This window comes from Nothobranchius furzeri, chromosome 2, assembly GCF_043380555.1.
Source record: "Nothobranchius furzeri strain GRZ-AD chromosome 2, NfurGRZ-RIMD1, whole genome shotgun sequence".
Taxonomy (NCBI): Eukaryota; Metazoa; Chordata; class Actinopteri; order Cyprinodontiformes; family Nothobranchiidae; genus Nothobranchius; species Nothobranchius furzeri.
In genome coordinates this window covers 61,415,826-61,437,480 of record NC_091742.1, presented here as the reverse complement: position 1 = coordinate 61,437,480, position 21,655 = coordinate 61,415,826, and the positions used below count along the sequence as shown (strand labels likewise).

Below are 21,655 nucleotides of genomic sequence, written 5' to 3'. Positions count from 1 at the left end.
GAATATTTGTCAAAACTATGATTTTCAAACAGGTAAATACTGAAGTAAATGAGTTTCAAAGTCAAAATTATGTGAATTTTTTTCACAATCGTGACATTGAAAGTGCAAAATACAAGATACAAAATTATATTTTTGAGTTTCAAAGTCATATTTATGACATTCAAAGTGAAAATCATTCTTTTTAGTGACAGAAATGGGCCTTTGTAGATTTTAGCAACATTCAGAAAAGATGCTGCCTGGTTAAAGGGTCGATTGGTTTTTATTCGTTTATAAACAAAAAGTAGAATTAGCTGAACACAAATGTGCTATAAATGATTTATAAACACTAAAGTGTTTATTTGCAACAGTTACATTAGTAAATAATCTTTTATAAACCATGTCATGTTTAAGCTGCTAATAATCAGGCAAACTAAGTGTTTTCTGGCAGAACAAGGGGGAAATAATTGATGAAAACACTGTAATCTGGATGATCTCTTCCTTTAGAATTCGAGATTATAGCAGATATACTACACTGTGGAAGAATATCATATTAGAGACTCGTGAATAAAAAAAAAATCCAAATATTCCAAGATTATAGGGATATTTCACCCAAAATTGAAAATGTGTCTGTTGCCATATTTCCCAGAGATAAGTGGGAAAAAATGTTTTCAACCAGCCCAGTCATTCTCCTGACCCGGCTGTGCTCCTTTAGCGTTAGCTTAGCATAAAACACAGTAAGTGAATGGATCCAACTAGCATTGTGAGTAAAACGTCCTTAAAATCACTCGGTAGTGATCCCAATTCTGCTGGGTGACATAAATAATCAGACTGACTGCAAGCGAAAATAATTGGTGACATGAAGGAATCACAGGCGCCATTTTAAACTTCATGACAAAGCACAGCTGTAAGCCTCCGCTGAAAGGTGCAAGGCAGCCCCAAAGACACTCGCTTCTGGAAACGCAAATGCAAACCGAACCACCATAAAACACACACACACACGTGATGTCGGCGAAAGAAAAAATAGACACGTTGCATTTGCAGAGAAGCAACTGGAGCTCCACTGGTGTGTGTTGCATTTGTGTTAATGGAAGCAGGTGCCCTAGAAGCTGCCTTTAAATGGAGGCTTACAGTTGTGCTTTGTCATAAAGTAGTCCCAAGTCTAAAATTGCACCTGTGATTCCTTCATGTTACTAATTATTTTCACTTGCAGTCAGTCTGATTATTTAGGTCACCCAGCAGAATTGGGATCACTACCGAGTGATTTTAAGGACGTTTTTACTCACAATGCTAGTTGGATCCATTCACTTACTGTGTTTTATGCTAAGCTAACGCTAAAGCAGCACAGCCGGGTCAGGAGAATGACTGGGCTGGTTGTAAACATTTTTTCCCACTTATCTCTGGGAAATATGGCAACAGACACATTTTCAATTTGGGGTGGAATATCCCTTTAAAGGAGTGTTTATGGAGAAAAAAACAAAAGTACAATTCTTTTACATTTTTATGACTAAAATCCTAGAAATATTTGAGTTTTGATCTTTCTTTCTTAGAATTCAACCTTTTCACCTCCACGTTGCTCAAATATGCTGCTGTGAGTCAGAAAGTAAGACTAATCAATGTTTACAAAGCCCCAGAATGACTAGTGCTGAAATGAAGTGTGTTTAAATAATATCCAGTAAATTTGAACAGTAGGAACTGAATGGAAAACAAATGGGGGGGGGGGGGGGGGGGGCACAAAAAGAAAATGAGAAAAAGGAACCATAGCAGGCGGAGTCATCATTCATCATTCGACTGTCTTAAGGCTGGGAGTACCTGTACAGCAATATGCTTTCATCGATATCGCACCTTGTAAAAAACACAGATCAGCAGTACAAAACCTTTATTCTGTCTGTGAGAATCATCAACACTTCTCTCTCTCTCTCTCCCCCTCTGCAGGCCATGCTGTGATCTGCATGCACATGTGCACACAGACGCTCCTCGGTTCATTAGAAGACTGTAGAGGACTTGAATGAAGAGTCTTTCCAAAGTGGTTTACGGTAAATCCAACCATCGCCCTGCAGGGCGGAGGAGAAACTGGAGTCAGTGTTTAATTATCTTATGAATCTGAGTGTTTTAAGAATTTTTGTGTTTCTTGCCTCTCGGTCAAAATATTTGGTCCTCCATGGTGTTTCTGTCTCCATGCGGTGCCTCTCCTCCGTCCGTTGCCTCTCCTCCAGGATCCTCTTGTGCTCCGTGGCCTTTTCGATGTCTTTCACTCGTAAGGCTTCTGTCACGTGCTGCCACAGGCGTCTGTATCCAAACGGGCAGAGCCACATAAAATAAGTTTACAGGGTGCTTCTAAAAGCTAATCTAAATTTACAACTCAGATTTATTTCCCAAGGAACATAATTTTTTTTTTCAATTTTTGAACACACCATTAATAAGTGCCAATTCATGCTAGAAACCACAGAGTATCTACATGGAAGCTTTTATTTTGAAAATCCTATTTAAAAAGGAACTCCAGCTATGAGGACGTGTGTGTCCTAATAAGCCACAAGTTTTCTGTTGTACCAAACTATGTTAGAAACACACAAAGTATTGCTGTTTATTTATAAATCTATAATATTTAGTACATATTTGACACGTAGGACGCCATGTTTTCCGCATGCAATGCACTCTGGGGGTGACGACGTATACTGGTTGCACTTGGAAGAATAGCTGTTGATGCTAGTGTTTAAGCGCTCACCGTATTAATAATGAAGTAAAATGCTGCATTTGCATGTAATTTCCAGTCAGAGGGCAACAAGGGGAGTGATGTGAGTTTACAGCTTTTGAACGGCACTTTTAAGGCTTGTTGTGTATCATCCGGCGACACCACAAACATTAATTCTGAGGCGCGATCTGACCTGGATTCAGTGGGAGTCTGCTTCTCGATCGGCCGAACGCATTTCCTCGTTACGGGTAGCTTGGTGACGTCCACCACCCTCGTCTCCCCACTGGTGTAGCTGAACTCCAACACTCCGTTCCACTCGCCCTGCACACGACACACCACCGCATTGGTGGCGTTGTGCTTCACCTCCGCCGTTACCCTGATTATCAAACACAGGAAGAGGGAATTAACACTGGATTTGGAGTAAATGAACTTGTACCACAGCAGATGCGTACTTATGTAGCTTCCCTCCATAAAAGGGTTTAGTCTGGAACGTGATGACGGCCGAGTAGCCCGACTTGTTGCAGCTGATGTTGACTTTTCCGCCCAGCTCCACCCAGGGAACAGTGAGGATGGAGCGGGCGTAGGCACAGGGCAGTGTGAAGGTGTACTCCTCGTCATGCTCCAGCAGATGCAGACAACCTGGGGGGTGGGAGGAAAACAAACACTAAAAAGATTTTCTTTAAATGCCAAATACCTTTCTAATCCGCTCTGGTAAGAGAACCCGTGAACTCGATCCTCGCTCTTTCCACAGGTCTCCCTTAAAAGCTCATCAATTACTTACAGACACTGTTAAATATAAATTAGCTGGTCTAAGTGCTTTAGGAAATCTAGATACTGACTTAAAATGTACTTTAGCAGGAGCAATAAATATACCTAGATTCGTCTTTTGTAAAAAAAAAAAAAAAAAAAAAAAAGGCTCAATCTCCGAAATTTTGGAGAACTGCACAAAATTCTGTAAATCTCCGACGTGCCCAAATTGACTTCTCTTTTAGAGCTAAAATTAGCAGCACACAACCAGACTTGATACTAAAAGGTGTAAATTTAAAATTTTTTCTACTAAATTCTATACTTAAAGCTGTTCTAGCAAATTTGGAAAACAAATTAGCTTAAAACATTTGGTATAGTGATGTGACGTTCACAAACGAATAGAATCTTTTGAACGAGTTTTCAAAGTGAACGATGGGAGCCGAGTCCCTGTAGAGAGCCGTTCATCTTGTCTTGTCTTCCGGTAACAAACCTCCCCGGGAGTCGGTCAAGCGCACCCGCTCAAACCCCACCCACCGTTGTGACGACGTAGGAGGAACCCTAACCAACCCCAACTAACGGCTCTTTGAGGTTAACGACCGACTAATGAACGGTTCCCATGAAAGTGCCATAAATCCCATCACTAATTTGGTAACACTTTACAATAAGGTTCCCTTTAATAACGTTAGCGCACTAATACGCCTTAATAAACTATTAAATACAGTATTAACAACTACTTTACCATAATATGTAATATATTACTATGCAGATACACTCCTGGCACCTTGTCCTATCCTAAAGCACAATTAATATTTAACATTTGGTAAAATATATGTCTTTCATTGACTGTCCAATCGGAGCTCAGCCTAGTGTTTACTGTGGTCTTTTAATGCGTTATGCGTACGAGTGTGTGTGTCTGTGTGCCTGGGAATGGTTTGTGGATTGGGGGGTGAAACTGTCATAATTGTTTTAAGTGTGGGAAAGGCAGGGAATGTGGGCTAAATGGGTCATTTTAATCTGTTAAGCACTTGTGTTGCTTGCTTTGCATGAAAATTAATTTATAAATAAAGTTTGATTGATTGAACAAGACCAGGCACGTTAATATAGACACCCTTTGATTATTAATGCATTAAGTGATGTTAATAAAGGGACCCTTATTGCCAAGTGTTACCAAACAGTGTTTTCATGCTTCTTACCAACATTCTAACATATTATAGCTATAAATATATTGTGGAGATTAAAATAATGAAGCAATTCTCTCACATTTGGCTAAAAACCTCCACCAATAACAAATTTCAGACCGAAAACAACTATTGGACCATCTGGTTGTCGGTCTGCCCAAACCACCGCATTTCCCTGGGTCCTCCATTCATTACGCACACGTATTTAGCAACAGAACACCACCGGTGTGATGTTCTCCGCTCAGTAATATCAGAGAAGGAAAAACATCTGGCTGCTACAACTTTAGGACAAACTACCCGAGTCCCAAAATGAAAAACACCATTTGAAGTCACGGACAACTAAAGACGTTTGGACCTAGAAAACAGTGACTGGTGTTTAGCGCCATCTCGTTTCCTCTGGCAATGTGGGTTTCCAGTTCTGGCAGAAGAGGTTAGTGTTCCGTGCCCGCTGTGTTTCCCCTACATATGCTCAGGCATGGCGCTGCGCTACAGCGATGACATTAACCCCACCCCCCATGAGAGATGCATGGATGCAAAACGTTCTGCGCGTTCCACGTCATTCAAAAGTATTTCTCAGGTTAGAAGGCCTCCAAAAATCTGAGATTAAATTCCTTCAGCAATCTAACAAAAGAGCTCCCCGTTTCCCTGAACTGAAGCTCACCATGACCTGAGTCAGGTTTTGTGTGAAGACCTGGTTCACTCACCCTCTCCAATCATGGACACTCCGATAGACATCCCCATGAACTTGCTCTTGGTCCAGACATGTGTGTTCACACAAATCTGCTTCTCCTGGCACTCGGCGTAGAAGCCAGACACAGGTGGATGATGGGATACCTGCTCAGCCACAAAACGGAGGTGTAATGGCTCCTGAATGGGGGCGACAACTTCTGGACTCTCCTGCAATGGTTCCTTGGAGGGGTCTGGTCTCCTGGGAACCCTCCAAGAGCAGTGGAACGTCTCACCAATGATGGGGTTGTATGGCTTCTTGGCGATGGCGCCTTTGCGGCCTTCATGGAAGGATGTGAGGTAATACTCTACGAACCGGACCATGCGGTCTTCAGGGCTGCTGCCATCGGCAATTGCAACAAAGAGGTCTGGGTGGGACATAAAGTCTGCGTACATCTCCAGCAAAGAGCGCTTCTCCAGGATGAAAGTGGGGAGGACCACCTGGAAGAACAACAGTCACACTCATCTTTATTTGCCACTTTTTCTGCAGCCCTGTATCGCTTCACCTCGGCGACCCCGAGGTCAGTGAGACACAGATAATGGTGAGAAATCAGAAATCTGAGAGGAGGATTGAATGTTCGTCCAAGGTGTTCTGGATCTGTGGTTACAGAGCAACACGTGCTTATTACAGTTTGTAACCAAATGATCCCTCTCTTGGCAAACAGTCCAGAAAATAACTCTGAACACTGATTTAACTCAACACCACACGTAGAAATTCATCCCTGGATCTAAATTTGGACACTTATTGGAGCTTCTGGATAGGTTTCTGTCTTTCAGGAAGGAGTTTCACCAGAACAAAATGCTACAGCTATGCCAACAAGCCACAATACTGGACAAGCTTTAGCAAAAACAATATAACACCGCTGTAATAGGATAGAATTTAACTCCCAGGCAAGATATGCTGAGAATTAAGGTCATTTGAGACGATAAGCCACAGTTATGTTTCAGTTTCGCTAAAAGACAATTTAATTTTCATTTTCAAACTTCTAAAAAATATATATATATTTTTTTTCTTTATTTTAAAACCATCACGTGGAGCAGATTTTGTTGCCAAAAACATGACTATTTTAATTTTTAAATGGCCTGAATTTGTATAGTGCCTGCTTGAGGTTCTGCAACTCCCCCAGGCGCTTCGCAACACAGTCAGTCACTCACCCATTCACACACACATTCACACATTGCAAGTGTTAATTTGTTGGTCTGAAGCTATAAAGTTCAGGAACCACCGCATGAGTACTTGGACGTGTGTACCAGGGATGTGAATCTCCACCACTGAGGCTGATTCTACTCTCATCTCGATACATTAACCATTCGGTGAAACCCTCTGCAGAAACAGTTCGATTAGTCCCTGCTGACGATTTAGTCCTGATTTGACAACAATTTTCAGTTCGATACAATTCATGATGCAATTTGAAACAATTCAACACATTACAAAGAATTAACTTACAAGCCCACATCTGGTTTTTAAACATCAAAAATGTATTTTTCCTTCGCTCTCTTTCTCTGTGGAGGATGTATTTGAAGTAGGGTTGGGCGATATGATCTAAAATCAAAATCGCGATAAACTGAGGATTTCACCTTGATAACAATAAATGGACGATAACTACAGGTATGCGCAGAAACAAAAGTTGTCCACTAGATGGGGCTGTCATTAAGTTGAGTCACATTTTTATGTGAAGAGGTGTTACGGCTTAATGGTTAAGGTTGCACACCAACACACTTCTTTTCATTTGTTTTGATTATCAAATTAATTGACATGGGGAAAATTATCTCGATAAGAGTCAGACATTATAACTATACATTTTTGACTTATTGCCCAGAAGCTTTGTAAACATCTGAAAATATCTCTAAACAATCTAATGATCCATAAGGGGCTATTGTAAAAGCGGTTGTGGCCTAATGTTACTGTCCCTTTAATAGAAATGTGAAAGTGAACACTGGAGATGCGCGTTTATCTCAGCTGTTTCTTGGACTTCTCTAAAAAACACGTTTTGTTGCTCCCGATCCGATTCCGAGTCATTTGATTTTGACTATCTGCCAATATGCCGGAATGTGCCGTCGCTAAGGCAACTCAACTCTGCCTCCTTTCCCAGCCTGGGCGGGACAGCGGGAAGCCTGCAGAAGCATCCAGGGTCACTGCAACCGTCCAACCCTAAATGCTCCCCCCTATCCACACTGAGGTGACATGCGCTGCTTCATCGTGGTTGCAGGAACTGAAGTGGGGATAGTCCCAACCTACCACCCCTCCTAGTGTACACTTATGTTGTGTTGTCTGAAATCTGTTGCAATTCTGTCTGAGGTGTTGTTTTTTTTTTTTTTTTGCAGAGCAAAGCTGCCCTCCTGGAGGGAGGGTAACTTTGAAGTGCCTTTTTTTCCCTCCACCTGAACCAATCCTCATGTAAACCTCTCATCTCTATTAAGGTAGCGCGACTCAGGGTTGCGAATGACCACAGTCACCAATTCTTGTCATGTGTCTATGCCTATGTTCGTCTGATCTCTGAATTGTATGTACTGAAACTCTAATTTCCCTCTGGGAGTAATAAAGTATCTTTGATTTGATTTGAATACCAACTCACGATCCGACACTTTTCAGAAAAGCATTAAAATAATAAAAAATAAATAACATTTTTTTGGCAAAGCATTAAAATAAGAGAAAAAGGGTGAACACAAATCAGGAAAGTATTAAAATAAGAAGAAAACACATCTAAATTGTCCTTTAAGTTTCACTTTCATTTTTTTAGGAAGTACACTGATTAAAAAACTTGTTTCTATTGTGAATAAACTTTAAAGCAGCAATGATGCTCTTATTTCAAGTTGTTTACTCCCAAAATATGCAGCTGTATAGAGAAATGCATGTTCACACGACAGAGCAGGCAGACGGAGCCTTAGGCAGGCAGGGTAACTTTTCTCTGCAGAACACCTGTAGCTCCAGCGCACAGCTCCGGTGTTGTAGCAGAACTAGAAACCCTGATGTTTTGCAGTCTGTTGGCAATTTCTTTTTGTTTATTAGCGTAACTTTCTCTGTTGGCTGGCTCCACGTTTTGTGTCTGACTTCACAGTGAGCCGTGACTGTTAGAGGTAAACTGGGGATTAATAAAGACCGGTGATTTGCTTTGTTGATGCCCGAAGGGAAAAGCCGACAGCAAAAGTAGCTTGTTTGAAGGTGGCGAACCATGGAGCTGTCCTTTCAAACTTGACGGACGCTCGGTATGCACACATTCTAAGTGTCTGTAGTTCTGCCTCTGCTGTCCGGTTTAAACACCACCAAGCTGCAGATATTTTAGCTCTCCTGAAGAGACACGTTAGCTCTGTGTTAGCAGGCTTGCTAACAGTAGGGATGCACCGATACCGATACTGGTATCGGTGTCGATACCAATACTAATTCCAGTATCGGTGAAAGTTAACCGATACCAGGAACCGATACCAATGCAGTTGCTTGAAAATGGCTTCACTGTAACTTGTCATTTCTGTTCACCTAATATTTTAGTTTTGTGATGATTTCCATTCATATATTTTACTTTTTATCTACCTCACAGTCTTTTCCTATTTAAAGCAGAGAAGAAAATAAAATCTGTATTCCAAATCATGCTTTTTTTTTGTGTGGTAGAAGTATCGGTATTGGTAATCGGCATCGGCGAGCACCCAGAAACAAGTATCGGTATCGTATCGGTTTGGAAAAAAGTGGTATTGGTGCATCCCTAGCTAACAGTGGCACTTGGTGTCGAGTCCTTGCCTGTGCTTTTTTCGTAAAAGAAACAAATATTATTGATGTTGAGGGACTTATTGAAATTAAAACTAAGCAATTTTTATTCAGTTTGAACATCTCTATCTCAGGATGAATTGTTGTTTGAAAATTTTGAACGCAGATCATTTTTTTTCCCAAATCAATCTAATTTGGAAATTATGGTCATTAGTTTGGAAACAAACTACTTACCTTGAGTTGCATAAGAATAAAAAACGTTGCTATAATGTTTTTTTGAAGAGGATGGAAATGAACCTACTCGTGTGAGGTCCATGCCCAGCTTCAGCTGAGACAGCAGGTGTAGGATGACGCTTCGCTCCTCCTCCACAGCACCCAGGTCTTCTTCTTTGTCTGTACATGAGTCCTCCAACTCATCTTCTGGATCGATGTACTCCTGCTCCTGTCAGGAGACATGGGGACCGTTAGTAAAAGATGAAAAGATGAGAAATGGTAAAGTCTCATTTAGAGAAGCACCAATCCTGGTTTTTAGAGCCGATTCCGATTTTCAGTACTCTAAAATTTCATTTATCTTCTCGACTTATAACTAAAAAGATGCATTTTCCCAGTTAATTTGTACAACTCTGGAATCAAACATTAGCATGGCATGAATTCTCTGTGATTGCTAGCACAAGCTAGCTCTTAGCCATGGTGAGGTTGGGTAGCCTGGCCAGCCATGCCAGTGTTTCCTTATGGGAAGCAAAGGGCCTGGGAACGCTTCCATTCAAATAACCCCACGCCCTGAGAATTCTAACCGAGCCAATCGGTGCCAAGCAGCGTTCGCCACACACCGTGACGCCCAGTTTCTCATAAACAACAAAGACGGCGTCTGAAGCGGAGTTGGCTGCAGCTCTTTCTCCTGTTCTAAATTATTTGGACATGTTGGACAAGTAGAAGCGCTAAAAGCCTTTCTTCTAAAGACAGATGTCATCGTTGGCTACAGCTAAAAAGCCACAGCGTCGCACGATAGTCGTCTTGTCCGCCTTTATTCTGACTGGTTATTTTTGAGCTGGCTAGTCCCGCCCCTCATGGTGCTCTCTGCCTCTGAGTATCCAGACTCGACTTCTGTGTAGAACAGACAGAAGGCGAATCTGGCAGGACAGGCTAGAGTTTGGGGACATGGAAGAAAGTTTTTTTTCTATAGCTACTTGGTACAAAATGAAATATTGGAGTTTCAGATCAGCTGATCGGGTTAATTATTGGCCGATTCCAATCACTAGCTGAGATTTTGGTGCAAGCCGTCAGGGGTTGGTTTTCCTTAGGGCTGCACAATATTAGGAAAACCTGCGACATTCGATAATGATTAATATTGCAATGACGATATTACTTGCGATAAATAAAAACTTAACTCAGGAACTAAAATAATCAAAAACAAAGAAATAAAAAAAGTCATAAAAATTAGAAAAGCAAAAGATGTGTGGAAAGGAGAAAAAAAGGCAATCAGTGGATCCCGGGAAAAGCAGAATCAGCAGAAAGAGCAGAACTAAGCTAACTCAGGTGTTTGCTAACCATCAAAATGAAGTGCCGCCCGCCTTAGGGGTGGGACTCTAAACTATGGGAACCCACCCAATTGGCCAAATGGGTGAAGAGCTCTATTTGATGTGTTAAAAAAATGTAATGCTTTCTTTGAACATCTTAGGTGTGTTCTTGATGTGTCGTATCTCTAATTCCATGCTGTAGTTCTTTTTCAAAACACAGAGCAGTTTTGTTTATCTGTTTTCCCGCTATGTTTCATTTGCGGCTGCAAACTTCCTTAGGCTGACGCTGATGGTGGCGTCACTTCCTTCTCCATTTATCGGCGGGCAGCAGAGGGCGACAACGTCCTCTGCTGCCCGCTCTCCTCTGTCCGACGATGCAGTCCCATGCCTGCTTCTTCTTTTGCTGCTCTTGTGTGTTTTCGACTTGCCTTTATTGTGTTGTCATACTTCACATACAACAACACAATATACAAACAACTGGAAGGCTTCGCCATGGGTAACCCGTTATCAGCCACCCTGTGCGAGTTTTTCATGGAAGACCTAGAGCAAAAAGCCATAGCTACTGCCCCCCCAAACTGCAAAATAAAACTATGGAAACGCTACGTAGATGACATACTGGAAATCATACCAGAAGGACAAACCGAAACACTAAAACAACACTTGAAAAACATTGATGACACAGGCAGCATAAAGTTCACATATGAGACAGAAACAGAAGGCAGTATAGCATTTATGGACATGAAAATAACCAGGCAGACCGACGGGACCCTAAACAGAAACACGTATAGGAAGCCAACACACACAGACCAATATCTATTATGGACATCAGAACACCCTACCATACACAAAATGTCAGTAATAGAACATTATATCACCGAGCAAACATAATAACAGAATAAAGAGACCATAAACAAGAGGACAAACACATACAACATGCTTTAAAGACCTGCGGATACCTGACATGGGCAATAAACAAAGGAAAACAACAAACAACAATAGAAAGAAAAGAACAACCAAAGCAAAGAACCAGAAACCCAGAAAGACAAGAACCAAAACCAGTGATAACCTTACCATACATAAAAGGTATAACAGAAAAAATAAGAGCAACAATGAAAAAACACAAAATAAACACAACAACAAAACCATACACAACAGTTAGAAACAGACTAGTACACCCAAAAGATAAAATATCAGCTGGACTTAAATGTGGAGTCGTTTACGAAATCCCATGCAAACTCTGCAATAAAACATACATAGGAGAACCCGGACGCCAACGCAACACACGAACAATAGAACATAGAAAGGAGTGCGAGAAAGAGGCAAATCGAAAACACACAAGAGCAGCAAAAGAAGAAGCAGAATGCACAATAAAAAAAACAGCCGTAACAGATCACTGCATAAGAGAAAACCATATAATGGACTGGGACAACACAAGGATCATAAACACTGAACAACAAAAATACAAAAGATGGTTAAAAGAAGCTATCGAGATAAGGAGACGTGGATGTGGGACCATGAACAGGGACGATGGAGTTTACACGTTGGACCGCGCATGGGACTGCATCGTCGGAGAGGGGAGAGCGGGCAGCAGAGGGCGACAACGTCCTCTGCTGCCCGCCGATAAACGGAGAAGGAAGTGACGCCACCATCAGCGTTAGCCTGAGGAAGTTTGCAGCCGCAAACGAAACATAGCGGGAAAACAGGTAAACAAAACTGCTCTGTGTTTTAAAAATAACCACAGCATGGAATGGAATGCTTTCGTTTGAATGACAGAACGCGTTATGTGTAGCAAACATTTCAGCTGACCATTCGTTGTGATATTTATCTGTTCTTTGCGATATGCATATTGTGCATGCTGATATCGCGATAACGATATATTTACGAAACATTGTGCAACCTAGGGTTGTCACAGTAACGGGTGTAGCGGTAAACCCCGGTAAAAAAGTTGACAATAATAATAACCGTCTTGTTTTTAAAAAAATATATTATCTCGGTGGATTACCGTGGCTGCGGTGTAGGCGCGGTGACCCTTACCAGCCACCGTATCATCTGCTGAAGTTGCCAGCAGCACATGCGCACTTTGTTGTTTACAACCAAAACTTTCTTGAAGCTAAAGCTGAAATAATGGCGTAAGGAGGAGACGGCAGCGCTCAGGAGGAAATTTTTTATCCCTCAAAGAAGACCAAGTGGGAAGTACGGGCAATTTTTGGATATTTGAAGAACGCCGAGGGACAGTTGATAGAAGACGGCTATTCTGTTTGCAGCACGTGCAGAAAAAGTGTCTGTGAAAGGCAGCAACGCTTCAAATCTCATGACACATCTGCGTGACCATCACCCACAACTCTACAGTCAACGCAAGGCAAGCTAACGTTAGCGTTTCAGCTAAAATGCGTGATCCGAGGATTTGGGTTGAGGGAGAAAGCCAACGAGTCGCTATATAAAGCAGCCGCAGCGCCGCAACCTGCATATAAACCGTGTCGCGGACACCCCCATGTTGAAATGACGCTATGCATTACGGGGCTCCCAGGGGCAGATAAGAGTTGGTCTCTCTCCGAGAATAATTATGAATTTAACAACGATTACTGCCTGATGACATTTTCCCACATCTGCAAAGCTCACTGGAAGGACACAACCCGAGGACAATATTTTCCTGATATAGGGTTTATTACTCAAGTAAGGGTAAAAAAAAATATCTGATTGGAAGGCTACTTGAGTACTGAGTATCATCTGAGCTAATATTTTTAAAATGACATCAAACAGACAAAAAGTAAGAAGTTATGGGCAAATATTGGTATTTTAAAGACTAAGGGGGAAAAATGTAAACAAATAAACAACATAATTACAAAATAACACATTTTAGGCAAAATTTAGACACAAACCGAGGACAATGTTTTCCTGATATCCAGGGTTTATTTAGTTGTCTGAAAATGTAACACGTTTAAAAAAAAATACCACGATAATACCGAAAACCGTGATAATTTTGGTCACAATAACCGTGAGGTTAAATTTCCACACCGTGACAACCCTAGTGCAGCCCTAGTTTTCTTATTGTCAATACCGATAGGAGAGACATTGTCAGCCAACATTTACTGCAGACTTTTATGAGCCCATATCTGGATATTTTTCACCTTATTTTCATGCTAAATAGTCGCTAGTAACATCAGTTGGTGCTCAAAATTTCTGAAGCTGAATCAGTTTATGAACTCTGAATTTAACTAACTGCTAAATCTTAACTTTGTACACTGTTCAGTGTTAAAGTCAGACATCTAAATAAAGTACATTTAGAATATTTATTATGCATATGTTATTAGTGAACATAAAAATACATTTAAATGTAATTGTGCAACAGCTTCAGGCTGCCCAGGATGTGCCTGACTTTAAATCTGCTCTACCAAGGACAAATGCCGGCGGATGCCGATGTATAAAAAAATAAAACTGTAAACATCGGCCCGAAATATCGGTCTAACCCTACTAGTCGTGTTTTATTGTCTTACCCCAGAGAAATTGCAGGACTCGGGGGAGCTGAGCTCCAGGCGGCCCCCCTCCAGCTGCCCCTCCTCCGTCGTGAAGCTGCCCAGGGAGCTGCTGCCGTTCTTCAGGATGTCGGGCAGTTTGGGCTCCAGCCACTCTATGGTGGGTGCTGCTGAGGATGAAGGGGAGTTCTCGGGGTCAGAGGTACTCATGGTCCTGATCCCCCCTCCCCCCTCCCCCCTCCCGACTCACAGCAGCACAAACCAAACGCAGCTACACCGTCGACCTGCAAAGCTGCTGATCACACGGATGGCTCTCAAGCAGCTGCTCTAAACCAAAAGGGTGCAACCCAACTCCTCCTGGTTGGACAGGTATCAAGATACTCCGACCCCGCCCACAGGAAGCATCCCCCTCCTCTGATTGGCTGAATCCTCTCAGAGAGTTTTTTCTGCTTTCATAGGAGGGGGAATCTAATCAAATTCAACTCCTGCGTCATGGGATGCCTAAATCTGATTGGACGCTGCCACAGGTCTGCCCTGATGAAATATGCATCGAGTAGCAAGATCCGCCAAGAATAAAAAAAAAAGAGAGAGAGGGACACCTTTCTACTTTTCAAATGATCCAAAAGAAACTAAGACGCCATGAGTGGAAGTGACGCGTGTGAACTTTAGTGTACAGTAGCTTCATCACTCCGACGCTGAATTAGAGCCACGCTTGGCCCTCTAAGAGTTTCAGGTGAATATTTAACCATCTGAGATCTAATTACCTTTGACACAGGCAGCAAGAATAGGTACAGTTTCCTATCAATAATGCACAATAATTCCACTGTCCAGCAATCGCCAGCTGGATTATCTGGTGCGACAGCAAGAGGAACACAAAGATTCAGGTTCAGACTGAAGGCAAAGGTGGAGCAGACACCAACCTCCCAAGGAGCTCCTCTGTCGGGCCATCTGCTGCAGGTGCAGGATGTGCAGGCACTCGTTCAGGCAGCTCATGGTGGCCATGGATGTGGCTTTAAGCATCAGCAGATCCTGATCCAGCGGGGAGAGGCCGGGGGCCGCCGGCAGCCCCTCGATGCTCTGGATCAGGTCTTTGTGTTGGCCCTGGGCCTGGCTCATCATCTGGTGGAGGATTACACGATCACCACTGCATTTATTAAAGTCTTTAAAGTGCGGGGCAGCAGTCCAGACTAAAGGTCTGAATCTATTGTGCATCTTTTTTTTTATTTATCAGCAGAAACTAATGAAATCCACTAAATCCCCTCACACAGCTGAAGTGATATTAGGACAACACTGCCCTCTAGCAGACTACGCAGCATTTAAGCAGATCTAGAGTCAGCTAAATCATCTAGATGTTGAATAGGTCATGTTCACAATTGAAACAACATTTAGTCGAGTGGCTGACTGGATTTTCACATCCACCCTCCTCCTTCTTACTGACATTCAGCTCCTGTAAGAGTTTGGATCAGTCTGGAATTTTCCTGGATCCTTGCAGCACCCTGACTCCTGATTGGCTGCTGTGTTTGGGATCACAGTCCCGCTTCCTGGCCCAGTTTGGTTCCAAGCTTCAGCCGTCAGACTGATGGACTCATGTTAAGACATTACAGGAGAGCTCAAACCGTTGTGTGGACAGCTGGTGTGACGTGTTTGTTCCGAGCAAGAGCAGTGCATTATGGGTAAACGACTCTATTTGGTCATTTGCTCTAGAGGTTCTGTAGTTCCCTTTGATGCAACTTTAAATATTTTAGTCATGAGGTCATGTTTTTGTTCCCTGCAAACAAGCCAGACTTGTTCAAACTTTTTTCTAATCGTCTAACTTTAACCGGCTAGCCGATCCCTGTAGAGTCTTTGACCTTTGACCTCAGGGTGAAATTGCTAAACATCTGCTCCTCCCATCAGTTATTTCTACTTATGAATAATTGTACTTTGCAGAATGATGGATTCCAGGTTGTTTGGAAATTACCTTTAACTCCTTGTGTCTTTTTGCATTGTTAACATGCAGCTGTATACTCCGGACTGTCAAACATCCCTGCTTTATTAATATGTTTATTCTTACAGGGTGTGGTAAGTATCGGTCACGTCCCCATTCCTAATGTGTGTGATCAACCTGGCCAGGCTGGGGCGGACTGGAGCAGGCGCTAGTGTGGAAGGGGCTAAAGATGCCGTGGCTTCTTAGGGTTACAACAAATAGCTTCTGGGTCACTCCTGTTTACCTGCCAACGTTCTGTCCACGACTCCGGTGCTTTTTCCTGGCTGGTGTTGAATTACAAATGCCAGCACAGTCTCGGTACCCTCACGAGTTCACAGATTGTTAACAAAGACCACATCTTCCTTTAGCTTTTTAATAAGGAGAAAAACCGACACCCTCCCAGCCAGCTGAGAATTAAATCTGTTTCAAAATAACCTTCCTTCGAGCACGACTGAGACATTAGTCTGTTTTGTGATTATTTCATTGATAAATTCTTACTTGTTGCACCTTTAAATTATATGGTAGTGACCAGAATGGAAATGTTTTTTTGTTTTTTCTCCAGTTTGCTTTAACAAGCAAAGTGGAACCTTCACATATCTTTTTTTGTACCACAACTGCCTCAGTTTTCAAAAGCAATCCTCAAACAGGTTTTAAAGTCAGACCTCTCGGGCGTCCACAAGGTGGTCCGGCACCATGGACCTCTTGCTGGAGTAGAGCGATGAGCCCTTGTTGGTTTGCGTCCAGCCAAACAAAGAGGCGGTGTTTTGGCTAGGCCGCCGCGCCGACATGGGGGAGCTCCCACTGCCTTGGGAAGCCACAGAGTAGCTACGGGAACTGGGAGGGGGATTATTCTGGAAAAATGTAGACAAACAATCACCTGTTTGAATAAAACCTGTCAATTGTGTGGGTTAGCTGCTCTAACATTCAAAACATTTACCAAATCTAGCTCTCACGCCCCAAATAAACAACTCCATTGTGTTTGTAACTAATGCTCATGCATCTACAGATGATTAAAGCAGATTGTGAGAAGTACACGGATCAATTTCCAGATCAATACTAGTGATCACTGCACATACGCAGAGTAAAACCTGATATATTTGTACAAAAACACGGCTCAAGTTCTCAGGAGGGAAAACAGGAAACTGAAAACCGAGCAGCTCACATCCCCCCCACAGCAGAGTGATGGAAGATAGAGATATTAAAGAGTGGATACGTGAGAATAAAAAGGAGAAAGGTGTTCCTCACCTTGCCCATGGCCTCTGTGTGGTGTTGTGTGCAGATCTGCAGCCGGCTGACCCAGTGCTGCCTCTCTTTGGCATCGCAGGCTAATAAAACCCAAAAGGAAAAGCAAAGAGAGACTTTATTAGTATGGATACTCCAAGACGATCCTCTAAGCATCGATCCCTGTGTGCTCCTGCCTCACCGGCAGCAGATAATGGAAAACGTCCAGATCAATACTGGAAGACCAAGATGGATGATGATGACAGAAGGCCCAGGCGGGCATCAATGTGGCGCAACTAGCTGGTCTGATATACTTTATAATATCTGGATAAACGAGCCTCACCCCGGAGCTTGTACTGCTCGCCGCTGATGGCGTTCACCGTGAAGGTGTGGGAGTCTTCATCGCTTGGGGAGATGACTGCACCAGCCAGGGGGAGCATCCCACGGGGCTTCTGGGGACGCGACTGCTCGTTGACAAAGTACTCCAGCAATCCAGCCTCATTGTTCAGGACGAAGAACCTGGAAGAAGCGTCACATGTCAGGGGTGTCCTTTCCATTTTTAAATCAGAACTTATTCAAGAGAATAAAAACTCACCTGTACTGCCAGCCTGTCACCAGGTTTGTGTATTTCATCAGGTACCCGTCAATGTTCTCCATGTGATCACTGGTTTGGAAGGAGAAATGTTTGGGCTGAGCGCGCACACAAAGGTAAACACACCAATCTCAGAAGGAGAACTCCTTCAGAACAGCTGTGTTCAAAGGCCAACCTCACGTAGCAGAAACCTCCAAACAAACACACCTTCAAAGGCTGGACATGATTAAATTACACTTTAAAGCACAACACACTCCAAAAGAGCAGTAAGCTAGCCTCCACGTACACCCACCTGTACTGCCAACTTTTGGCACTCGCTCTCCCCGAACTCGGGGTTCGGTTCTGGGGAAATACATCCAGCTTGCTGTCGTTTTCTGCGATTCTTACCGCCGCAGGTTCCCCTTGCATAGTCACCAGCAGCGAAGCCTCCTGGTTTAGCGCTCCGGGTTAACGCGTTTGGCGAGATTTGATGTAACGGTGGAGCCTCCTTTTACGGTAACGGACAGGACTGTCGGTTCATCCCTCAACGAAGCATAGCACACGGCTTTCTAATGACACTGAACCGGTCACGGATGAGAAAACATGCACCAGTTTCTTTGAACGGTGTGTAGCTTGGTAAACTGCTAGCTTAGCCAGGATGATATTTACTGCTTTGGCAGGAAACACTGTCACGTGACTGCTTACGAGTGTGTATTTCCGCTGTAGATTTAGAAAATAAAATGCAATGCAGAACATTTGGAAAACTGAAGATTTTACAGTTTGGCACACTTTTAGTAAGGTTGGAGTTATACTGTGTAAACAGGCTTTTCTCAATGTTCAGATTTTTTAATAATCACTATTATTTAAAAAAAACCGCTATCCTCTCCTTGAACCGTCACCTTATCGTGGTGGAGGAGATTGAGTGCCCTAATCCTAGGAGCTATGTTGTCTGGGGCACGTTGTGCCCCTGGTAGGGTCTCCCATGACAAATAGGTGAAGGGTGAGACAAAGAACGGTTCAGAGGAACTTTCATGGATGTAAATTCAAAGAGTCGGAGTACTCGGTCCAGAGGGTTACCGGGGTCCCACCCTGGATCCAGGCCTGGGGTTGGGGCGCGTGAGCGAGCGCCTGGTGGCCGGGCTTTTGCCCATGGGGCCCGGCCGGGCCCAACCCAAACCGGATAGATGGGCTCATCCAACTGTGGACCCACCACCCGCAGGAGGAACATGAAGGGTCCGGTGCAGTGTGGATCGGGTGGCAGAACAAGGCGGGAGCCTTGGCGGTCCGATCCCCGGACAAGGAAACTGGTTTTTGGGACTTGGATCATCATGAAGCTTGTGGCAGAGGTCGAGCGGTACCGGCTAGATATAGTCGGACTCACCTCGACACATAGCATTGGCTCTGGAACCCAAGTCCTTGAGAGGGGGTGGACACGCTCCTTTGCTGGAAGTGCTCCAGGTGAGAGCCAGAGGGCTGGGGTTGGCTTTTTGTTAGCCCCAAGACTCTCTGCCTGTGTGTTGGGGTTTACCCCGGGGGATAAAAGGGTAGCTTCCCTGCGCCTTTGGGTCGGGGAACGGGACCTGACTGTTGTTTGTGCTTATGGGCAAAATATCAGTTCAGAGTACCCACCCTTTTTGGAGTCCCTGGGACGAGTGCTAGATAGTGCTCCATCAGGGGACTCCATTGTCCTGCTGGGGGACTTCAATGCTCACGTGGGCAATGACAGCTTGATCTGGAGGGGTGTGATTGGGAGGAACAGCCCACCTGATCTGAACTCGAGTGGTGTTTCATTATTGGACTTCTGCGCAAGCCGCAGTCTGGCTATAACGAACACCATGTTCGAACATAAGGATGCCCATCGGTACACTAGGTACCAGGGCAGCCTAGGTCGCAGGTCGATGATAGACTTTGTAGTCGTATCATCTGACCTGCGGTCGTATGTTTTGGACACCCGAGTGAAGAAAGGAGCGGAGCTGTCAACTGATCACCACCTGGTGGTGAGATGGACCAGATGGCAGGGGAAGATGCCGCGTAGACCTGGCAGACCCAAACGCATAGTGAGGGTCTGCTAGGAACGCCTGGCAGAAGAACCTGTCAAGACGGTCTTCAACTCCCACCTCCGGCAGAGCTTTGACCGCGTCCCGAGAGCAGTGGGGGACATTGACTCCGAGTGGGCCTTGTTCCACTCTACGATTGTTGAGGCGGCTGTTGCTCGCTGTGGTCGCAAGGTGGCCGGTGCCAGTCGAGGTGGCAACCCCCGTACCCACTGGTGGACGCCAGAGGTTCGGGGAGCCGTCAGGCTGAAGAAGGAGGCCTACAGGGTGTGGCTGGTCTGTGGGTCTCCGGAGGCAGCAGACAGGTACCGGATAGCCAAGCGGGGTGCAGCAGTGGCAGTTGCCGAGGCAAAATCTCGGGCGTGGGAGGAGTTTGGTGATGCCATGGAGAAAGATTATCGATCGGCTCCAAAGAGGTTCTGGCAAACTGTCCGGCATCTCAGGAGAGGAAGGCAGCAACTCGCTCACACAGTTTACAGTGGGAATGGGGAGCTGCTGACGTCAACTGGGGCTATAGTCGGATGGTGGAAGGAATACTTTGAGGAGCTCCTCAATCCTACCTACGCACATTCCGAGGAGGAACCAGAGCCGGGAGACCTAGGGATGGACTGTCCAATCTCGGGGGCAGAAGTTGCTGAGGTAGTCAAACAACTACACAGCGGCTGAGCCCCGGGGGCAGATGAGATTCGTCCTGGGTATCTCAAGGCTATGGATGTTGTAGGGCTGTCGTGGTTGACCCGTCTCTGCAACATTGCGTGGTCATCGGGGGCATTTCTTGTGGAGTGGCAGACCGGGTTGGTGGTCCTCATCTTTAAGAAGGGTGACCTGAGGGTGTGTTCCAACTATAGGGGGATTACACTCCTCAGCCTCACTGCAAAAGTCTACTCCAAGGTACTGGAGAGGAGGGTCCGATCGATAGTTGAATCTCAGATTGAGGAGGAGCAATGTGGTTTTCGTCCTGGCCGTGGAACTGTGGACCAGCTCTATACCCTTGCAAGGGTGATGGAGGGGGCATGGGAGTTTGCCCAACCAATCCACATGTGTTTTGTGGATTTAGAAAAAAAGTATGACCGTGTCCCCAAGGGCACCCTGTGGGGGACACTCCAGGAGAATGAGGTGGGCGGCTTTCTGTTAAGGGCCATTCAATCCCTTTACCAGAGGAGCGTGAGTTTGGTCTGCATAGCTGGTAGTAAGTCGGACCTGTTCCCGGTGAGGGTTGGACTCCGCCAGGGCTGCCCTTCGTCACCGGTTCTGTTCATTACCTTTATGGACAGAATTTCTAGGTGCAGCCGTGGTGTGGAGTGTGTCGAGTTTGGTGGCAGGAGAATCTCGTCTCTGCTTTTTGCAGATGATGTGGTCCTCCTAGCGTCATCCAGCTCTGACCTTCAGCTCTTGCTGGGTAGGTTTGCGGCCGAGTGTGAAGCGGCTGGGATGAGAATCAGCACCTCCAAATCTGAGACCATGGTTCTCGACCGGAAAAGGGTGGCTTGCCAACTCCGGGTCGAGGGAGAGGTCCTACCTCAAGTGGAGGAGTTTAAGTATCTCGGGGTCTTGTTCACGAGTGAGGGTAGGAGGGATCGGGGGATCGACAGGCGGATTGGTTCAGCGTCTGCAGTGATGCGGACGCTGAACCACTTGCAAATGCACTTGCACTTGCAATTCCTGTTGAACTACTTTGTAAAGTGCAGCTAACATGCCTGGTGCTGGAGTTTGCTTCCAGCATGTTTCCTGCATGTTTTAGATTGTGAACACAGCTGATTTCAATTCAATTAAATTCAAATTCAATTCAAAAATACTTTATTAATCCCAGAGGGAAATTTTAATCACTCCTGTA

At 44.5% G+C, this 21,655-nt stretch overlaps 1 protein-coding gene across 2 annotated transcripts; it reads right to left on the bottom strand.

The window, feature by feature from the left end:
* Window positions 1-1,746: 1,746 nt before the first annotated feature.
* Window positions 1,747-18,426, bottom strand: osbpl11 (oxysterol binding protein-like 11). Of its 2 annotated transcripts, none has more exons than XM_015946731.3 (13): window positions 18,081-18,426; window positions 17,792-17,860; window positions 17,540-17,715; window positions 17,221-17,300; window positions 16,638-16,826; window positions 14,930-15,128; window positions 14,031-14,179; window positions 9,321-9,461; window positions 5,298-5,760; window positions 3,121-3,307; window positions 2,862-3,044; window positions 2,112-2,265; window positions 1,747-2,030 (listed from the first exon to the last, which is right to left on the bottom strand). In XM_015946731.3, the coding sequence occupies exons 1-13, from the start codon at window positions 18,194-18,196 to the stop codon at window positions 1,962-1,964; spliced, it is 2,175 nt and encodes a 724-aa protein (XP_015802217.1). In that variant the 5' UTR covers window positions 18,197-18,426; the 3' UTR covers window positions 1,747-1,961. The 2 variants fall into 2 exon arrangements, with proteins under 2 accessions (XP_015802217.1, XP_015802218.1); XM_015946732.3 differs by having other exon boundaries at window positions 14,031-14,176.
* Between the last annotated feature and the right edge of the window lie 3,229 nt (window positions 18,427-21,655).

Bases quoted from the DNA above. Each gene is read 5' to 3' on its own strand.
- osbpl11 (XM_015946731.3), bottom strand. From the start codon at position 18,196: ATGCAAGGGGAACCTGCGGCGGTAAGAATCGCAGAAAACGACAGCAAG. The intron at 17,301-17,539 runs GTGAGGCTCGTT...GGGTTTTATTAG, and splicing joins CGAGCAGTACAAGCTCCGGG to CCTGCGATGCCAAAGAGAGG. The intron at 14,180-14,929 runs GTTGGTGTCTGC...CTTCATCCTCAG, and splicing joins ACAGAGGAGCTCCTTGGGAG to CAGCACCCACCATAGAGTGG.